The sequence below is a fragment of the Trichechus manatus genome, unplaced genomic scaffold, assembly GCF_000243295.1.
Source record: "Trichechus manatus latirostris isolate Lorelei unplaced genomic scaffold, TriManLat1.0 scaffold00164, whole genome shotgun sequence".
NCBI lineage: Eukaryota > Metazoa > Chordata > Mammalia > Sirenia > Trichechidae > Trichechus > Trichechus manatus.
This window is the reverse complement of record NW_004444100.1, coordinates 5,339,081-5,359,311: the sequence shown is the minus strand read 5'-3', so window position 1 is coordinate 5,359,311 and position 20,231 is coordinate 5,339,081. Positions and strand designations below refer to the sequence as shown.

At 42.3% G+C, this 20,231-nt stretch overlaps 1 protein-coding gene across 1 annotated transcript in view; it reads right to left on the bottom strand.

Moving 5' to 3' along the window:
* The window catches only part of TPH2 (tryptophan hydroxylase 2), a 132,836-nt gene that overhangs the window by 69,580 nt on the left and 43,025 nt on the right, over positions 1-20,231 (bottom strand). The window contains exons 6-7 of the mRNA XM_004386453.2: positions 19,595-19,791; positions 13,986-14,121 (exon numbers count right to left, since the gene is read on the bottom strand). Coding sequence (XP_004386510.1) covers positions 13,986-14,121; positions 19,595-19,791 — 333 coding nt within the window. The remainder of the gene's footprint in view (positions 1-13,985; positions 14,122-19,594; positions 19,792-20,231) is intronic.

Here is a 20,231-nt window from a genome sequence, read left to right as displayed (position 1 = left end):
TTCCATACCTTAAGTTACATAAATGAACTTCTCCCTGGCTGCAGGGCGCGGAGGGAATATGAATTTTTATTCAAGTGAGGGTGCTTAAAAGTGCTAATTTTGGATTATGGGCACTAGAGAAGGAAGACAAATCTGGTTGATGAAAAAAAAAAAAGAACAAGAAGTCCTGCTTTGAATCTGGTAAAAAAAAAAAGAGGATAAATGGCTGAAATTTTACCCCAAGTCACTACTGATAATAGCCAAAAAGAACAAAAGCAGGGCTCCAGCAGGTACTTAGGCACAAATTTGGTTTCAAAATACATATTTTAAATAATGTATAGGATTTTTTTTTAATACAATGTCTATTGTTAGAGTACTTAGAGGTCTTGAGACAAAAGGCTCCATAAAAAAATCTTCGGGGTTAGTTTTTATTTTAGATACTTATAAAACTAGGCACAATATTATGACTGAAAACGTGGGAGTCCAGGTCTAGGAACTTGGCCTTGTAACTAAGGATGTGCTGGAATTTTATGAGACACATCAGCCTCCACAGGAATTTAGGAGGTGCCAAGTAAAAGTGGACCTATTTGGTATTTATATAAAGCTTTTTTCTCTCTAAAGATCAAAGCATTATTTCATCATATCTCACACTGTGAGGTTAAATGGCTTGCCAACAGTCACACCGATAACTGAGAGCCGGGCTTGGATTTCCTGGCATTCAGTCCATTAGGTCCTTCTGCCTGAGGACACGGACAAAGTGGACTCGGACAAAACTAGACTGTAGTGAGGTGTCATCCCTTTCTTTTGCTGAAATTGGAGATGCCTCCTCTTGATAAACGAGTCAGGCTACAGGTGGTCCTGAGAAGGTCAAAGGAGAGAGTGGGCTTCTAACAAATCTGTTAGTCAGGCCAATGACTGGCAGGGACAGCATGGCGCTAGACCACCCAATAGGCACCTGGTTAGAGTTCTGGCAAAGCAGGGCCACCAAAAAAAAGTAAGAAAATCTCACCTTCGACTACCTTATGCAAAATTTGTGATTAGATAACCATGAAAGAAGCTACTCAACTTCAGTATGCATGTAAGTTTTGAGTTTTTCTGTTCAGTGTTACTGTTTGATGTAGAATAAGTGGTTAAGCACATAAATGCTGGCCCTACCCCAGAGTTCAAATCCTGACTCCTTCACTTACCAGCTGTGTGACTTTGGGCAAGTTACTTCACCTCTCTGTGCCTTAGTTTCCTCATCTACAAATTTAGAGTAACAATAGTAACAACTCAGAGGGTTGTTGCGAGTATTAAATGAGTTAATCCATATACAACACTTAAAAGAGTGGCTGGCCCATAAGAGTCGATATTTACATGTTTGTTATTTATAGTAGAAATATTATCGTTGCTGTTGCTATTGTTGTTATTGTTGAAATTATCTATGTTGGGGGATGGAAAATGAGTGACAGTGGAGTAGATTCCCACTCACGGCAAGCTCTTGTGTATGAGAGTAGAACTGTGATCCACAGGGTTTTCAGTAGCTGATTTTTTGGAAGTAGATTGCCAGGTCTTTCTTCAGAAGCACCTCTGAGTGGACTCAAACCTCCAACCTTTCAGTTAGCAGCTGAGCATGTTAACCGTTTGCACCACCCTGGGGACTCATAGTAACGTGATCAGGTCTTAGGGCCTCTAACATCTTAACTGGCCCTGGCTGTAGCCCGAATTAAAGACACTCCTGAGGGAGAAGATAGTTGCTAAGCTGGGAGCACAGTCTTTGGGTGAGAAAGCAGGAAAGGGAGGCCAGATGGAATCAGCTTTCTGAGAACATGCCAATTGCTGAAAATCACTGGTAGTAATGCTGTTCTGCAATTCTGAACAGCAAAAATGAGAATAGTGCTTCATCAGAAGCCAGTTGGCTGGGCAGGAAGCTTGGCACAAAGCTTGGGAATCCTTTGGGTAAACAGAGCTTCTAAGAAGGAAGGTTAAACTCTATAAAGCTCTGGCATGTCTTCCCTGCTCTGCAGTAAGTAAGTGCCCAGCTTGACTTTGGCAAGATCTGATATTAAAAACACCCATACATCCAGGGCTTAAGTCAAACAAGGTCGCAGACTCAGAATGTCTCACATGGGAGCAAGGAGAAAAAGTTGGGAAGACATCATATTTTTGCTCTCATTACAGACCTAGTGAGAGGCATCTGTTCAGTCAAGAGAGGAGCAGCCAACCTTTCTTATAAATTTGAAAGCCTGTGCCTTTACCTGAGGATATTATTACTTAACAAATGAGAATTAATGCCTGAGCCCCAAGAAAAGGAAATAAATGACATCTTCTGCCATTGTTAGTAAGAGTTCCGTTCTAATAAGCCAGGGCTCCTCCACATAAAATTCATTTACTTAAAAAGAGATGAAAAATATTATCAGAAATAATTCACTTTTATTTTTCTTGTAAAATTGAAACACAATGGCAATTATAAGAAAAATCATCTGACTGCTAATCCTTTTTTAAACTTTAAAACAGTTATATTTAAAAATAACATTAATTGCCCCTAAAATGCTCAACTGCAACAAAAAAGATCTTCTTAATACAAATGCATTTAGTTATATAATGGCAATAAAAGTTGCAGTATTAGTCAATGGCATCGTGAATTATTTCCTAACAGTGAAAGTTTGCTCTTTGATGTGAAAAGTGACACCATCAGGAAATAGCATAAGAAGATATGCCCACATTAGCATGTACTGAATACTAAATCATCCCAACACAGCCCTGAATCTGAGAACTCCTTGATCAAAAAAGCTTATACTATGCTGTACCAGTATATTTTTGTTACTAGTATGTTAAACACATCTGAAATATGAAACAGAATGAATATTTTTAAATGTTTTCATTCACAACATGAATGAACCTAGAAAACATTATGCTAAGTGAAAGAAGCCAAATACAATAGGCCACATGTTACATGATTCCATTTACATGAAATATCTGGAATAGCTAACTCATAGAGACAGAAAGCAGATTAGTGACTGCCAGAGGCTGAGGAGGGAAAGACTGGGAAGTGACTGCCTAATGGGTACGGGGGAAGGGGGTTCCTTTTGGGTGAAGAAAATATTTTGGAGCTAGTGGTGATGGTTGCACAACATTGTGAATGTACTAAAATGCCACTGAATTGAACACTTTAAAATGGTTAAATTTTATGTTATGTGAATGTTACCACAAATTTAAAAAATGTTTTCATTCATACATTTTTAAAAAGAGATTTCCAAAGCAAAATTACTTTATTACTTTGGCAATACTTTTCTGGAAAGACAGATAATGTACCGGCTTGACCTCAAAGAATGAGGTCGAAGAATGTATCTTTATATTTAAAATTCCGAATTGCTTCTCCCCGAGCAACAGACAAGGTGAGGGGGCTGAGCTATGGTTGTGCATTGAAGGAGCCATGATGGCGCAGTGGTTAAGCTACTAACTCAGCTACTAACCTAAAGGTTGTGATTTGAACCCACCTAGCAGCTCCATGGGAGAAAGACAGGCAATCTGCTCCTGTAAAGATTGTTGTTAGGTGCTGTTGAGTCAATTCTAACTCATAGTGACCCTATAGGCCAGAGTAGAATTGCCCTATAAGGTTTCCTAGGCTGTAATCTTTACAGAAGCAGATCCCCAGGTCTTTTCTCCCTCAGAGCTTCTGGCGGGTTCAAACTGCCAACCTTTCAGTTAGCAGCCAAGTACTTAACAATTATGCCAGCAGGGCTCCTTCCTGTGAAGATAACAGCCTAGGAAATGCTATGGAGCAGTTCTACTCTGTCACATGGGGTCACTATGAGCAGAAATCGACTCGACGGCCCCTAACAACAACTTGGCAATGAATGCTTTATATTCCAAAGGGCACCTGGGACAGACCAGGAGGCATTTGGCCCCCTCTGGTCTCCATCAGAAATATGGACCAGGGGGGTCTGGCTTATACTGAAGAGGACAAGACTGAATTGTCCTATGCATAATCTCTCGGCTTCTAACCAAAAGGTCAGTGGTTCAAACTCACCAGCAGGTCTGAGGGAGAAAGATGTGGCAGTCTGCCTCCGTAAAGATTTACAGCCTTGGAAACCCCATATATGGGGCAGTTCTACTCTGTCCTATAGTGTTACTATGAGTCGGCATCAACATGACGGCAGTGGGTTTACATAGCAAACCATTAGGAAATAAGGTCTTCTTGCCACGTAGTCCCTGGGTAGTGCAAACAGTTAATGCACTCGGTACTAACAAAAAGTTGGAGGTTTAAGTCCACCCAGAAGTACCTCAGAAGAAAGACCTAGCTATCTACTTCCAAAAAAATCAACCATTGAAAACCCTATGGAGCACAGTTCTACTCTGACACACATGGGGTTGCTATGAGTCAGAATCGACTCAATGGCAACGAACAACAGCAACAACATTTGAAGAGAGCAGCCACAGTGTCCGCCAAGGGCCCCGAGAAGGCCCAAAAAGGGAGACGGACGCCACTGACAATCCACCACGCACTTCACAGTATCACTTAAACTTGGTATTTGGCATTACAGGTGTGTCCCTTATTCATATATCTAATATCCAGACCCTCAATAGCATGTCCCTTTAATCACTTATTTATTCAACTAAAGTTGGTTGAGCATCTACTATGCACCAGGCTGTGTGCTAGAAATTAGGGAGATGCTGGTCATTAAGACAAATGCAGTCACTGCCTTCAGGGAACTTACATTCCATACATTTGAAACGCCCAGCACCAACCCACTGAGAGATGAGGCACACTCTCCAGGTCCATTCAGCTCCTGTCACCTTTCCTGCCTTCACACAACTTAAACTATACCCAGAAACCATTCATGCCACTTATGAAATCCCTCATTCCATTCCTCCCATCCTCCCTGCTTCAGTGGTCACAAACTCTGGTGTCTTCTACAAAGCCTTCCCTGCCAAAAGTAATTAATGTAATTAACCAACCCCCAAGCAGAGATGCACAACTTACAGCAACATCCACTGCACTCTATAGAAATACAGCAACTTATTTACGTATAATTTTGTAAAAATCATTGACCCCCTTGCAGAAACCAGAGCCACTGCCTCCACCATAGCCCCCAAGTCCCACCCTAGCCTACCTCTTAATGACCTGACCACAAGCTGTTCATGCTCCACTATAGTGATTCAGAAAGAGGTGGGAAGGTCACTGAGGGTGACCAGTTAACTCTTCCGTAGGAAGGAAGAGGGGAAGGAGGCAGGTGTCAGCATGAATGGGCTTTTCCAAGGGAAGGACAAGGAATTACTCATTCATTTATTCACATAGTCATTAACATTAATCGAGCACCAAGTAAGTAAGTACCAGAAACTGTAGGAGATGCTGGAGATACAGAAGTGAAGACAATATGGTTCCTGGCCTTGAGTTGATTACAGTCTTATGAGAGAGACTGACCCACGAACAAATAATTACCATATAATGTGGTAAGTACTAAAATGGAAGTAAGACAAAGTACTACAGGAACATCGGACTCTGCCTGAGAAAGTCTTCCCAGAGAAGGCCGCAACTAAGCCTAGTCCTAAAGAATTAAAGGATTTCGCCAGAGCAGTAGGGCATTCCAGGCAGAAGGAAACAGCTGTACAAAAGAATGGAGGTATGAACCAGCAGGTTCACACCAGCGTAGTGAGAAGTCCAGTGTAGCTGCAGCACAGGGTTTTGGAGCAGGCAGAAATAGAGAAGAAGACATGATTCAATGAGAGCAGATTTTATTTTTCCCTGTATTTAACAGGGAACCAACAGAAGTTAAATAAGGGAATGCTACACTCAGATTTGTGTTATAGAAAGAACACAAAGTCTACAGGTTGCTTCTAAGAGGTGGGGAATAAAAATTGCCTGCCATAGAGTCTATTCTGACTCAGATAACCTCGTGTTTCAGCGTAGAACTGTGCTCCATAGGGTTTTTAATGGCTGTGTTCTTTCACAAGTAGATCAACAGGCCTTTCTTCTCAGGCACCTGTAGGTAGATTCGAACCACCAACCTTTTTGTTAGCAGCCAAGTGCTTAACAGTTTGTACCACCCAGGGACTACTCTTCTAAGAAGAAAACAAACTCGTCGCTGTTGAGTCGATTCCGACTCATAGCGACCCTATAGAACAGAGTAGAACTGCCCCATAGGGTTTCCAAGGAGGAGCTGGTGGATTCAAACTGCTGACCTTTTTGGTTAGCAGCTACAGCTCTTAACCACTGTGCCACCAAAGAGGACAATAATTGGCAGACAGAGCAGCAGTGTTAACACAAGCTATCAGATTTCTTATTCTCAGAGGTTCTCAACCAAAGGCAATGTTGCCCCTCAGGAAACATTTAGCAATGTATGGAGACATTTTTGGTTTACGTGACTGGTGAGAGAGAGAGAGTGCTCTTGGCACCTAGTGGGTAGAGGGCAGTGATGCTACCAAACATGCTTCAATGCACAGGACAGCCCCTACAACAAAGAAACTGTCTGTCCTAAAATGTCAAGAGTGCCGAGGTTAAAAAACCCTGGAGAAGAGGATGATGTGGACAGAGGACACAACATAACGCAGCTCACAATGGACATCAAACAGAGACAGAGGAGACCAGGGAGATTGTAGGACTTCTATAATTTTTGTTCTGCCACTGTATACATGCCAGGTGATGCTCACATACCCACGTAACTTATAACTCTGCATCTTTCCTTCTCATTCCAGTGACTGAGGGGGAAGCTATTATTGGAATGACCTTGAATTTAACTCAATTGATTATTTTAAAAGAAATCATTTGCAAACTTCAATACCTGATTAGTGACAAAGCTGCTGTGATCACAGCTGATCAAAGCCTGCAGCAAAGCATCAGGCACTCAGGCACTGCCCAAAGGGCGAAAGAGCAATAATACCTCCACTTATAGCAGAATAAGTGATCTTTCAGTGCTGGTAAAAGCACGTGGAAAAGTAACTCCTCCTACCAGTAAAATCAGGAGTCACCAGTCCTTTCTCTACTGCCCTCCAAGCCAGAAAAGTTCCCCACAGGGAACCAATCCAACCTGCCATTGCTTTTTCAATTCAAGTTCCATTAAACTGGCCAGTTGTTGAGAACCCAGGCTCATTAAAATGTTTACAAGTCAAAGATGTGCTTAAAATCTAATGTGTGTTGAAAGCTGTGATCCCAAAATACAGCCTACCCAGATTGAAAAGAAAAAATAAAATTCTTTTTTCTATAATGTTTTTTTGCTGCTTTCAGCCTCGTTTCTACCTTTTCTACCCATCTTCAGGGCTCATCTTTGTCTCATTAGTTCTACCTCCACTGCAACAGCTCAGCAATTGAAGGCAGTTATGCGGAAGCAGAGTGCAAGCACCAAACACAGTAGCCAAGCTGAACTTCACAAATTGGAGAATCTGCCCACTTATTGGTTGCCAATTGTGGAAATGGGATTTCATTACAAAGACAGCGCCTGTGAAAGTGCTGGGCAGGAACCAGCACTTGCAGTATAGTGCCCCATAGATTCAAAATATGTGGCTAGGAAGAGACTTAAGACTTTGCAATACACAAGGATTAAAGGTGTCTTTACAGAGAATTTTGTCTGTGTAGAGTATTTCTGGATGGATGCAACAGAAACTTGGTAGCAGGTCACCACTGGGGAGGGTTGTTGTTGTATGCCCTTGAGTCGATTCTGACTCAGAGCGACCCGATATGACCAAGTAGAATTGTCCCATAGGATTTCCTTGGCTATAATCTTCACAAGAGCAGATCGCTAGATCTTTTCTCCCACAGAGGAGCTGGTGGATTCAAATCATCAATCTTTTGTTTAGCAGCCGAGCACTTAACCATTGCATCACCAGGGCTCCATGGGGAGGATTCACTGGTTATAGCAGCATCAGAAGAAGGAAAGGAACTCACTTTTCACAGTGTACTCTTGTCCCCTTTGAATTCTGAACCATATACATGCATTACTTATTCATAAGAAAAATTTTAAAAAGCATATGAACAATATAAAGCCCATAAAAATTAAAGAGCTTGTAAATTAACATTCCACCATCTGTCTGCTAGTCTGTTGTACCGTGGTGGTTTGCATGTTGCTATCATACTGGAAGCTATGCTGCTGGTATTTCAAATACCAGCAGGGTCACTCATGGTGGATAGGTTTCAGGAGAGCTTCCAGACTAAGGCAGACTAGGAAGAAAGGTCTGGTGATCTACTTCTGAAAATAGGCTAATGAAAACACTATTGATCACACAGAACATTGTCTAACTTGCTTACTTTGGACACATCATCAAGAGGGATTAATTGCTAGAGAAGGACATCGTGTTTTGTAAAGTAGAGGGCCAGCGAGGGCAAGAGAGAACCTCAGTGCGATGGATTGGCACACAGTAACTACAAGGGACTGGAGAGATTGTGAGGTGACACAGGACCAGGCAATGTTTCATTCTGTTGTACATAAGGCCATTGTGTGTTGGAATCAACTCCAAAGCAGCTAACAAGTTAATGTTACTGAACCCCAAGTTTCCATTCTCGGACTTTGTCTCCTCTTGTCTGTGTAGCCATGGGAGTTGGAGAAGAAGAAAACACTCAAACCTATAATGGTGGCTTTAAATTCACATCTGAACTCCGAACCTTATTTCTAACTACAGGTAGTCCCTAACTTATGACAGGGTTCCATTCAGATGACTCTATCATAAGTTGGTTTTGATGTAAGTCCAATACTTCTTTTTTTTTCATTTTAATTATTATTGCTTTTGTTATCGGTATTTTTATAAATCCAATCTTTGTTTGTCTTTGGGGCTTGACATGAGAACGATAACATCAACAAGTTACCCACTGCAGCACTGTACCTACTACTAATGATAAGATATAAAAAAAAAAAGGACTGGTTGTAAATGCAGTTCATCTTAACTCAAATGCGTCATAAGTCAGGGACTACCTGTACCAAGGAGCATCCCCATCTGGAGGTCCCCCTAGCTCCTCGAAGACAACATACCCCAAAACCACATCCTCCTCTTCCCTCTGCAGCCTGATCATCTTCCAGTACTCTCAATCATTATTAGAAATAACTACCCATCCTGCTTCCCAATCTAAAAATCTTAGTGTTACCTTAGAGACCCTGCTCTCTCCTTACCCATTTTAGTCACCAAATATTGCTAATTACATCTCTATTATATTTTGCAAATAGGTGCCCCCCTGTTCTTCCCACTGACCTTTCCTAGTTCAACACCTTATAGTTCTCCTTCACTGGAATGTGGGCTGTCTGATTAATTCTGCTGACACCAGCATCTCTCCATCTGGCCCAGACTCCACGCTTTCTCCACCCCCACCCTTAGTCATCTTCCTCAAATACATTTACCTGATCATGTTTAAGAACCTTGGACAGCCCCCCACTGCCTACAAAATCAAGCCCAAATGACACAGCTTGATAACTAGCCCTTTACAATGTGACCTGGAGTCCCTCGGTGGTGCAAACAGTTAATGCACTTGGCTGCTAGCTGAAAGGTTGGAGGTTTGAGTCTACCCAGAGGCACCTCAGAAGAGAGGCCTGGTGATCTACTTCCCAAAAAATCAGCCATTGAAAACGCTATGGAGCGCAGTTCTACTCACACACAGGGGATCGCCGTGAGTCAGAATCAACTCCGTGGAATCAACTCGGCAGGCAACTGGTTTTTACAGTGTGACCTGAAGATTCATTTCTTCCCGAACACATAACCTGTGCTCTGGCCACTCTGGGCAAACAAGCCTTGCTCAGTCAGGCTTCTTTGTGTCTCCTCATCTTTGCGCTTGCTCTTCCCAGGACTTAGAAAGTGTTTCCTTACCTCTCTGCCCTGCCTTGTCCAAAAGCAAAATTCCTATTCACCCTTCTAAACCCCACTCAGTTTATACCTTCTCTGAAAAGCCTTCTGGGACTGCCCCCTCCTCTGTGTTGCTCTAACAGTTTGCACACACTCCGATGATAGCCCTAACCACACTCGTTCATAATTATTTATGTTTCTATCTCCCCTGCTAGAATGGGAGCTGCTTTCAAAAGCAGCAACTATATTTTATTCATCTTTGAATTTGCTGCACCTCCCTCCTAGCATTGCACATAAATGTTTGCTTAATGAATTGGCTGAAAGTACTTTGGTAAAAATGTAACACATTATCCCAAAATTTGATAGACCTCTGTGGCTAAAATCTCATTTCTTTGCCCTCTTTCTCTGCATACCTATTGGCATGCTATCACAGGTCTCAGGAGGGCCAGTTATTCAAAGCGAACTAACAAAGTGCCTGCTATTTGTAAACACAGCCATTTGTAAACCCTCTGGGCTAGATTTAGAGATTGCTTTTCTAACTCTGACAAGGCTCCTTTGAGCACTCACTCCACTTTAAGAAGCATTTCTTTTCCAAATGTCTGGAGTCCTATAAGTAACCTTTGTTTACCCTAAAAGCACTTTCAGGGAAGGTGAAAGTAGCTGAAAAACAATGTAGAGACCCTGCAGGGACCTACCTGGCTAGAGGGCCTCACCCAGCCGAGGAGAGGGAGGGGGAGACTGGCTCTAATTCCTGCCCACCCTGGCTGTCATCTGCTATTTAACTGCTTTCACCTCTAAGAGCTCTCTGCTCCCCAGTGAATCACTGTTCTCTCAGCCTAGTGTTCTTCTCCTAGATGTTCACATTCAGGATGCTGTTCAAATGTCACCTCGTAAGAGGCTGTCCTGAAGATCCAATCCAAAATGCAGCGTCCCTTGCTCTCCGTCTCCTTGCCCTGCCTTATCTGTCTTCCTAGCACTCATCACTATCTGACTCCATATTATCTGTCTGTTTATATGCTCATTGTTGTCTCCCTCATTCATCCTTGAGAGCAAGGACATTGTCTTGTTCCCAGACAATCCAAGCACATCTAGGGGAAGAACTCTTTAGGCTGTGAGAACAGCAATGCGAAGACCCTGAGGCTAGAGGAGCCTGCATGGGCTTGGCCAGCTGTCTTTGGGTCTCTGCCTCCTTGGGCTCCATTCAAATGAGTGTCTAGCCCTAACCTTACCTAAAAAAATAATTCCAACTCAGGGTGGCCCCGTGTGGGTCAGACTAGAACTGTGTTCCATAGGGTTTTCAATGGCTGATTTTTCAGATGTAGATCACCAGACCTTCCTTCCAAGGCACCTCTGGGTGGACTTGAACCTCCAACCTTTTGGTTAGCAGCCATTTGTACCACCCAGGGAATCCAAACACATAGTAGTCTCCCAATAAATATTCGTTAAAGAAGAAAAAAGGAATACAAAGAAATATAATACAAGGACACTGCTCTCAAGTAGTTTATGATTTCAAGGAAGAAATAACACACCAGTTTAAAATGTTAAAAGCTAGCATGGTTAAATACACGTAACAGACAGATAATAAGAATTGTAAATGACAGATTTTCTGAGGAAGGAGTGTTGTGCCTGGGATGGTAAAAGATTATATGAGAAGACATAAATTGCATCTGCCCTGAAAGCAGTGGAAAATTCAACTTGAAGCACTTACTGTTGAAGATCAAAGACTACAGCTGTCATGGATTGAACTGTGTCCCCCAAAAATATGTGTCAACTTGGTTAGGCCATGATTCCCAGTACTGTATGGTTGTCCTCCATTTTGTGATTGTAACTGTATGTTAAAGAGGATTAGGGTGGGATTGTAACCCCCTTACTAAGGTCATATCCCTGATCCAATGTAAAGGGAGTTTCCCTGGGGTGTGGTCTTCACCACCTTTTATCTTACAAGAGATAAAAGGAAAGGGAAGCAAGCAGAGAGTACCGGACCTCATAACACCAAGAAAGCAGTGCCGGGAGCAGAGCGCGTCCTTTGGACCCGGGGTCCCTGCGCTGAGAAGCTCCTAGTCCAGGGGAAGATTGATGAGAAAGCCAACAGAGTGAGAGAGAGAGCCTTCCCCTGGAGCTGACGCCCTGAATTTGGACTTTTAGCCTACTTTACTGTGAAGAAATAAATTTCTCTTTGTTAAAGCCATCCACTTGTAGTATTTCTGTTATAGCAGCACTACATAACTAAGACATCAGCCTTCAGTATGGATTACACCTCAATATAAAGAAAACAAAAATCCTCATAACTAGACCAATAAGCAACATCATAATAAATGGAGAAAATATTGTTAAGGATTTCATTTTACTTGGATTCACAATCAATGCCCATGGAAGCAGCAGTCAAGAAATCAAACAACATAATGAACTGGGCAAAACTGTTGCAAAAGGCCTCTTTAAAGTGTTAAAAAGCAACGATGTCACCTTGAGAACTAATGTGCACCTGACCCAATCCACAGTATTTTCAATCGTCTCATATGCATGTGAAGGCTGGACGATGAATAAGGAAGACGGAAGAAGAATTGATGCCTTTGAATTATGATGTTTGCAAAAAAAATATTGAATATACCATGTACTGCCAGAAGAGTGAACAAATCTGTCTTGGAAGAAGTACAGCCAGAATGTTCATTAGAAGCAAGGATGGCAAGACTTCGTCTCACTTACTTTGGATATGTTAACAGGAGGGACCAGTCCCTGGAGAAAGACGTCATGCTTGGTAAAGTACAGGGTCAGCGAAAGAAACCCTCAACGTGACGGACTGACACAGTGGCTGCAACAATGGGCTCAAACATAGCAATGATTGTGAGGATGGCGCAGGACCAGGCAGTGTTTCGTTCTGTTGTGCATGGGGTCACTATGAGTAGGAACCCATCTGACAGCACCTAACAACAACAATAGGGAAAGGGGCCAGGGCACCACCCAGGAAACTACCATCCATGTGGGGTGAGGCCAAATTACTAACACGTGGTGTTCACAATTTACCCCACCTGTGATAGAGCAGCACAACATTACCGCTTAGCCTCTCTCCCCACCCTTACCCACCCACAGAGCAAGAGGGAAAGAATAAAAGCCCCCAGGTGGATTTTTTCAAGGAAAGCTGACAAAGTCAAAGCAGCATCACGGATCTAGGTATATGTGGGTGATAGGCAGGATGGGAGGCGTGTTCAAGATGTTCAGAACCTCTTGCAGAGCAAGAGCATGGCACAGAGCACAGCACGGAGTTCTGAGTTTGGGGGTGATGAAAAAGGCCAAAGGAGATGGGATTGATTAGTAACAAGAGTTGCTATGGAGTGTGTGGTAGCTTGGTGGTAGAATTCTCACCATCCATGCCAGACGATGAGGGCTGTAACCACCCATCTGTCAGTGTTGCTGTGATGCTGAACAGGTTTCAGTGGAGCTTCCAGACTAAGACGGACTAGGAAGAAAGCCCTGGGGATCTACTTCCAAAAAATAAGCCAATGAAAACCCTATGGATCACAATGGTCTACTCCACAATGATGGTGCAGGACCAGGCAGCAATTTGTTCCGTTGTGCATGGGGTCATCGTGAGTCAAGCCAGCTAACAGAACAACAACATGGAGTGTGTATGTGAACCTCCTTAATGCATGAAAAAGGCACGTGTGGCTTGGCTGTGTCAGTGATTTCTTCTCCCCTCTGTGCCTTCATTTCTTCATCAGAAAATTGAGGTAATAACAATTACTACACCACAGGGTTGCTGTGAGGATTAAATGAGTTCATCAGAGCAGTACCTGGCACACAGTAATTGTTCAACAATGAGTTCACTATTATTATCCTTATTATTGGAATTTTGGCATGAATCTTGCTTCTTTTAATGCAATATGCCTCTAAAATTGTTCTATGTGGATCCTGGCTTTATAAAAATTATCCTTTTTTTTTTTAAGAGACAATGTCATCAACAGCCTGGCCAAAGCAGAAGGTTCAGTGTTGGGCACAAAGCTAGAGAGACAAGCTGGAGCTAGACTATCAGAGCCTTGCATACCCAGCTGAGGAGTCTGATCTTTATTCTACAATACCTGAGAGCCACGGGTGGTTTTCAATGAGCCCTTCATTCTTTGACATGAGTGGTGTGGCTCTCACTGGCCAGAAGTTGGAACTTACTTTGGAGGTAGAAGAGGGCCTAAGTTACTTTCAAGTAATTTAAGAATGGACACTCTGCAGTGTGATGACCTCCGATCAGCTGGGCATGGAATGTGGGTACTTACGGTTCTGGGGTGTAGAGGGGGTCTGAGCCATGCCGGATGTACTGAGTGCAGTGGAAGACTCTGTAGGCCAGTCCCGCCAGAAAGTCTCGCGGACTCAGGTATCCAGCCACCGGCCTCACTGTGAAGCCAGACCTTTCTAAAGAGACAACAGAAAAAACCAATTGCACTTGAGTGTCCAAGCAGGGATTCCTATTATTTACAAGAATGTTGTAGAAACAAAATAATCAAGGTACCAAAACTCCTGACAATTGAATGACATATACTGTTAGCTGTCTCCACATTTGGGGCTTCTGGTTACTAAAATATACTTGCAAGTGATGGTTTCCAGGGGAACAAGACATTCATTAGAACGGAAAGAAAGGTGAAAAAGATATTTAAGGACTTAAATTCAAGAGACAAATTAGGTCAACAAACCTCAGATAACAAGAAAGACATCAGTCTAAAGTGATGCTTACCACATATTACCTGCTATCTTTCAAAAAGACACACCTAGGGGCCCATTCCGTGTGCATGTTTTCAGTAACACACAGGTGCTGGACCCCTTCGGTAGCATCTTGGGATCATCAGTTCACACCGCGGCTTTTATTGTTAGTGCCACCTAACCCGTTCATTCTATATTGTTGTTTTCTGTGATATTACGAAAGCAGTCATATTAATTACAATTTGAAGAAGTAGATAGACTACTTCTTCATGCTCTACATGTTCTATTGGTTTATCGTAAGTGGAAACAAAACAAGCAGAACACAATAAAATCTATTAAATGGCCCTACAGCAGTAACTCAGTTAGGCGGTGGGTCAAAGTGTACTTAGTATTAGGGCTACCTAATGCTTCCCTCTCATGAAGGCCCAGAAAACTTACAGCAGGGGATATTCTTATCCCTGATGCCAGCATTGTCAAGGTTCCCAATCAAAAAAGCTCAGCTCATTAGGAGAGCACCTAAGAATTATTGGAAATAATTTTAAAAGGCAAGAACCAATTAAGCTTACCAAACAAGCTCATTCTGGGCTTTCGGTACCTACATGGAATAAACACTGATCTCCTACTTCTTCAGACCTGTATTCTAGCAGCATCATGCTCATCCCAAAAGCCTTCACTTTGAATTGTTCACCACTGAATATCAAAAAGATAAGTTTATTGTCTTCTTTTTCTATCTTATGTCCCACACATGGAACACAAGTACCAGTGCGCACAGGGAACAATTTTAATAATTACCTATCTAATTTTAACAGTTATATATTTGTATGTGAATTAGAAAAACATGTAACTATCACATCAAGAAGTTTTGATTTGTGGAGCGCCCTGGGTGGTGACAATGGTTAACACACTCGGCTGTTAACTGCAAGTTTGGAGGTTCAAGTCCACCCAGAGGCACTTCAGAAGAAAAGCCTGGTGATCTACTTCTGAAAAATCAGACACTGACAACCCTAAAGAACAGTTGTACAGTGATGCACATGGGGTCGCCATGAACCAGAGTTGACTCCATGGTACCTGATAGTTATGTTTTAAGAGTTTCCTTTTTAAATAAGCTTTTTTAAATGGGAATCAATTAAAAGAAACAATAATAATACATACTTACTATATGCTAATGAGTGATGCAAACTGAGCTCCCAGCAACCAGTTCACCAAGGATTGTGAAAAATAATAATAGTAGTTAAGACTCTGCTATGCTTAATATGTATCCGGCTTTAAGGTATATCAATTAGTTTCTCCCTCACAGCCATCTTGTGAGGTATTATGATTATTATTTCCGCTTACAGAGGAGGAAACTGAGGCACAGAGAATGAAGGGAACTCATCTAAGGCCACACAGCTACTAAGTGGCAAAACAGAGACTCAGTCTAGGCTTTCTGTATCCAGAATCCACGCTCTTAACCACAATAGCATACTGCCTTTCATAAAAAAATTAAGTAATGTTAACGTTGGGAGACAGATATCGCAAAAATCATGAGATGGTATGCTAATCACTAAGGTTTGAGAAACAGTACGGTAAAAAGTAATCCCTATATATGAACGATCAAAAAAAAAAGAAAAAACCCATTGCTGTCCAGTCAATTCCGACTCATAGTCACCCTACAGGACAGAGCAGAACTGCCCCATAGGGTTTCCAGGGAGCGCCTGGTGGATTCGAACTGCCGACCTTTCAGTCAGCAGCTGTAGCTCTTAACCACTACTCCACCAGGGTTTCTAAATAGCCTGTGGTAAGTATATATGTGTATAACTATGAGAAACAAAGGGACATGACAGGAACAAGGTAATTAAAGAGAATATAAACTAGTTAAACAACATATGTACAGTCAATCCTCATTATTCGCGGATTCCCTATTGGAAAAATGGCCCACTCACTAAAGAAATCATTTTTAACTCCAAAATCAATACTAGTGGGTCTTTCACGGTCATTCGTGGTCATGCACTGAGTGGCAAAAAATTTAAGTCGCCTAATGCACACGTTCCCAGCTGAGGCAGAACAAGCTGACTCTCTGCTTTTTGTTTCTGCTCACATACAGTAAGCAAATGTCCTTTTCATGGTCTATTTAGTGCCACGTTTTTCACATTTTCGTGCTACTTGTTCGTGATTTCACTGTTTAAAATGGCCCCCAAGCATAGTGCTGGAGAGCTGTCTAGTGTTCCAAAGCACAAGAAGGCTGCAACGTGCCTTACGGAGAAAGTAAGTATTAGATAAACGTTGTTCAGGCATGAGTTATCATGCTGCTGGCTGAGGGTAAAATGTTAATCAATTAACAATACATATTAAATTGGGTGTCTTTAAACAGAAACACATGAAAAAAGGTTAGGTATTGATCAGCTGATGAAAATGTTGTGACCAGAGGTTTGCAGGAACCTAACCTTGTATTTCCCCTAGGAGCAATGGTTCAGTGTTCGCTAATCCAGTGTTCACAGTAACTTTATAAACTACCGCAAATAACAAGAATTATCTGTAATTAGATGCTAAATACCATATTTTTACCCAAATAACATGTCTTCTACCTTTGTTTGCCAACTGTGCCCTCCCCTCATGAGATATTTTCATACGTACACTATACTAATTTTTTTTTAACAGCAACATGTAAAAAAGAATGGCATAGTGGTACTTACAAAAATACCTCGTCGGAGGAGGGCCCAGTAGGCAAACAAACATAGAAGGTGCGTGTTATTTGCGTGAAAATACTGTAAGTGATACCGACCGATGGTTCCCAATCTCTTTTCCTCAGTGATAAATACAGTGTGTGATGTTCACACTTGGGATCCTCTCATGGCCATACCCATAGCATTGCATGTGGTTCTCAGTGTACTAGCTATTAAGACCACGCTATCTCTCTCTGATATAAATGTGAAACACAATGAAGTCAGAGAGAGGAGAGATCATGGTGACTGGACTGATCAGGATTCATGGAAGAGGCAAGACTTACTCTGAGTTTTGAAGAATGAGTAGAATTTGAGCAGGTGGAGAAGATACACGTTTCCTAGCAAGGGGCAAAGGCTAAGCAAATGTATGGAGAACCCATAGCTAGAGCAGAAGGTCTGTGCAGGGGAGTGGTAGCAAGGGACAAAATTGGAAGGCTGGGTCAGGCCCTTGATGTCAGGATTAACAGTTCAGATTTGATCTTATAAACATGGGTCAGCAAAATATAGCCCATAGGCCAAACTCAGCTTGCCACCTGTATTTGTACACCCTATGAGCTAAGAATAGCTTTTACATTTTTTAATAGTTACATTTTAAATAGCTGTATTACCTGTTGCCATCAAGTCAAGTCCTACTCATGGCAGCCCTATGTGTGTCAGAGTAGAACTGTGCTCCATAGGATTTTCAATGGCTGATTTTTCGGAAGTAGATTGCCAGGCCTTTCTTCCAAGGTGCCTCTGGGTGTACTTGAACCACCAACCTTTCAGTTGGCAGACAGTACAGTAATGTTTAAACCACCCAGGGGTTCCATAATTATATTACGTCCTGCATGATAGCCTGGATATTGCCTCTTGGCCCATGGAGTATAAAATAGTTACTATCTGGCCCTTTACAAAAATGTTAACTGACCCCTATAAAACAATGGAAAGCCACTGAGAATTTCTGAGCAGAGATGTCAGGAGGAAAGTAATATTTTAGGAATAGTAAGCTTTATCTGGAAGCAGTGGGCAGGAGAGTAGAAGGGAGAAGATACAGGAGTCAAGGTTGTAAAAAAATGGGGACCTTAACTTGGGTGGTGGCAGTGGAGTGGAAAGAAAAGGGCAGATCGAGGATGGCTCATAAAGTCAAAATTGTCAATACTTAGAGACTGTGGTAGGCTGGCTAATGGCCTCCCAAGATCCCATCTCTTTGTAACTAAAACTGTTACTTTATATGGCAAAGAGTCTTTGCAGATGTGATTGAGTTAAGGATATTGAGATGGGGAGAGTATCCTGGATTATCCAGGTGGGACTAATGTAATCATAAGAATCCATTTATTAAGAAAATCAGAGTCAGAGAATGAGATATGATGATGGAAACAGGAGGTTGGAGTGATTCAAGGAAGGGGCCACAAGCCAAGTAATGAAGGCAGACTCCAGAAGCTAGAAAAGGCAAGGAAGCAGAGGCCTCCAAAAGGAACATAGCCCTGCCAACACCTTGCTTTTAGACTTCTGACCTCCATAACTGTAAGATAATAAATCTGTGCTGTTTTTAGCCATGAAGTTTGTGACTATTTGTTTCAGCAGCAATAGGAAGCGAATACAGCGACAGATGGGATATTGGGGGGTAGGGTAGGGTAGGAGTTCCAGAGGAGAAGTCCTTAGAGCAAAGCTTGATGAGCCTAGAAAATAAAGTATCACTGATAGAAATAGGGAAAACAGGGAAGGAATCGAGTTCCAGGAAAAGAGGCAGGCAACGATGTGTTTGCTTTTAGAACTGTTGCGTATGAAAGGAGGGAGGAGAGAAAGAACAGAGAACCAAGGAATGAACCACAATGAAGAAGAGAGGAGGAAGTGGGGCCACCATGAGACTTTGCTGCCTCCCAAAGGTGGGGGAGGCAACTAAATTCTCCTAGTTGCTGTGCCGGGAGAGTCAGTGAAGAGAGCAACTATACAGAGCCGGTGAACTTGAGGTGACCGTATACCTCATCTTGTTCACTACTGTAACATCAGCACACAATTTATACATAAAAATGTTGATTGACTGACTGACAGACATTCCCCAGAGAAGGGTCATTAATGTTTAACATTAGCCGTGATATTTCTTCATCTGGTATATATTTTTAACAAAGCAACAAGTAAAAAGACACATTTGGAGCCACTCCATACCTATGTATCCCCAGCAGAGTAGTTCTGTGCTGAGGAAAAGTTCAAACCTGAACAACTTACAAATATCTTTTGGGGTGTTACATTTATAACCACCTACTGCAGAGACCTTAGCCAGTCCCTGAGCCATGGAAGCAGCTGAGTCAATCTTCCCTTCTCAGAGTCTCTGCCTCTGCTTCAGTGGTGGCCACAGGTAATTGTTGGTTCAGGTTCTCTTTTTGAATTCCTGTTGGCAGGGAAAATCACTCACTTTCCTTTTGCAAAAACAGCCATTGCTGCAACATATGTCCTTGGAAGGCAAGTGAGGATGATGGCCAGGAAAAGACAGCCTGTGTGAAACTTACCTTTCAGAAACATGGAGACATCTTCAAGCTGAGGCACGTTGTCCTCCCTGTAGCCACAGTATTTCGTCAGCAGAGGGAAGTTTTTCAAATACTCCCGGCAAGCATGAGTGGGATAGAGTTTGGAGAGCTCCCGAAACACAACGCCCCAAGTTTTAGTCTCTTCCTCCGTGTACTCCACCCTGGGAATGGGCTGACCACTAGACAGGGGAGAAGAAAAATGAATAAAATTAACTGGATCACCAAGATAAGTGTATTCTCACCTTAATGCCTATCCCAAGTCAGATTCTTGGAAAGTGAACGCCCTGAGTGTTTAAAAGGATTCCACTGAAGACTCAACATTGTGAAAATGTCAACTCTACCCAAAGCAATCTACAGATACAATGCAATCCCGATCCAAATTCCAATGGCATTTTTTAATGAGATGGAGAAATAAATCACCAACTTCATATGGAAAGGGAAGAGGCCCTGGATAAAGTAAAGCATTACTCAGGAAGAAGAACAAAGTGGGAGGCCTCACACTACCTGATTTTAGAAACTATTATACCACCACGGTAGTCAAAACAGCCTGTTACTGGCACAACAACAGATACATAGACCAATGGAACAGAATTGAGAATCCAGACATAAATTCATCCAC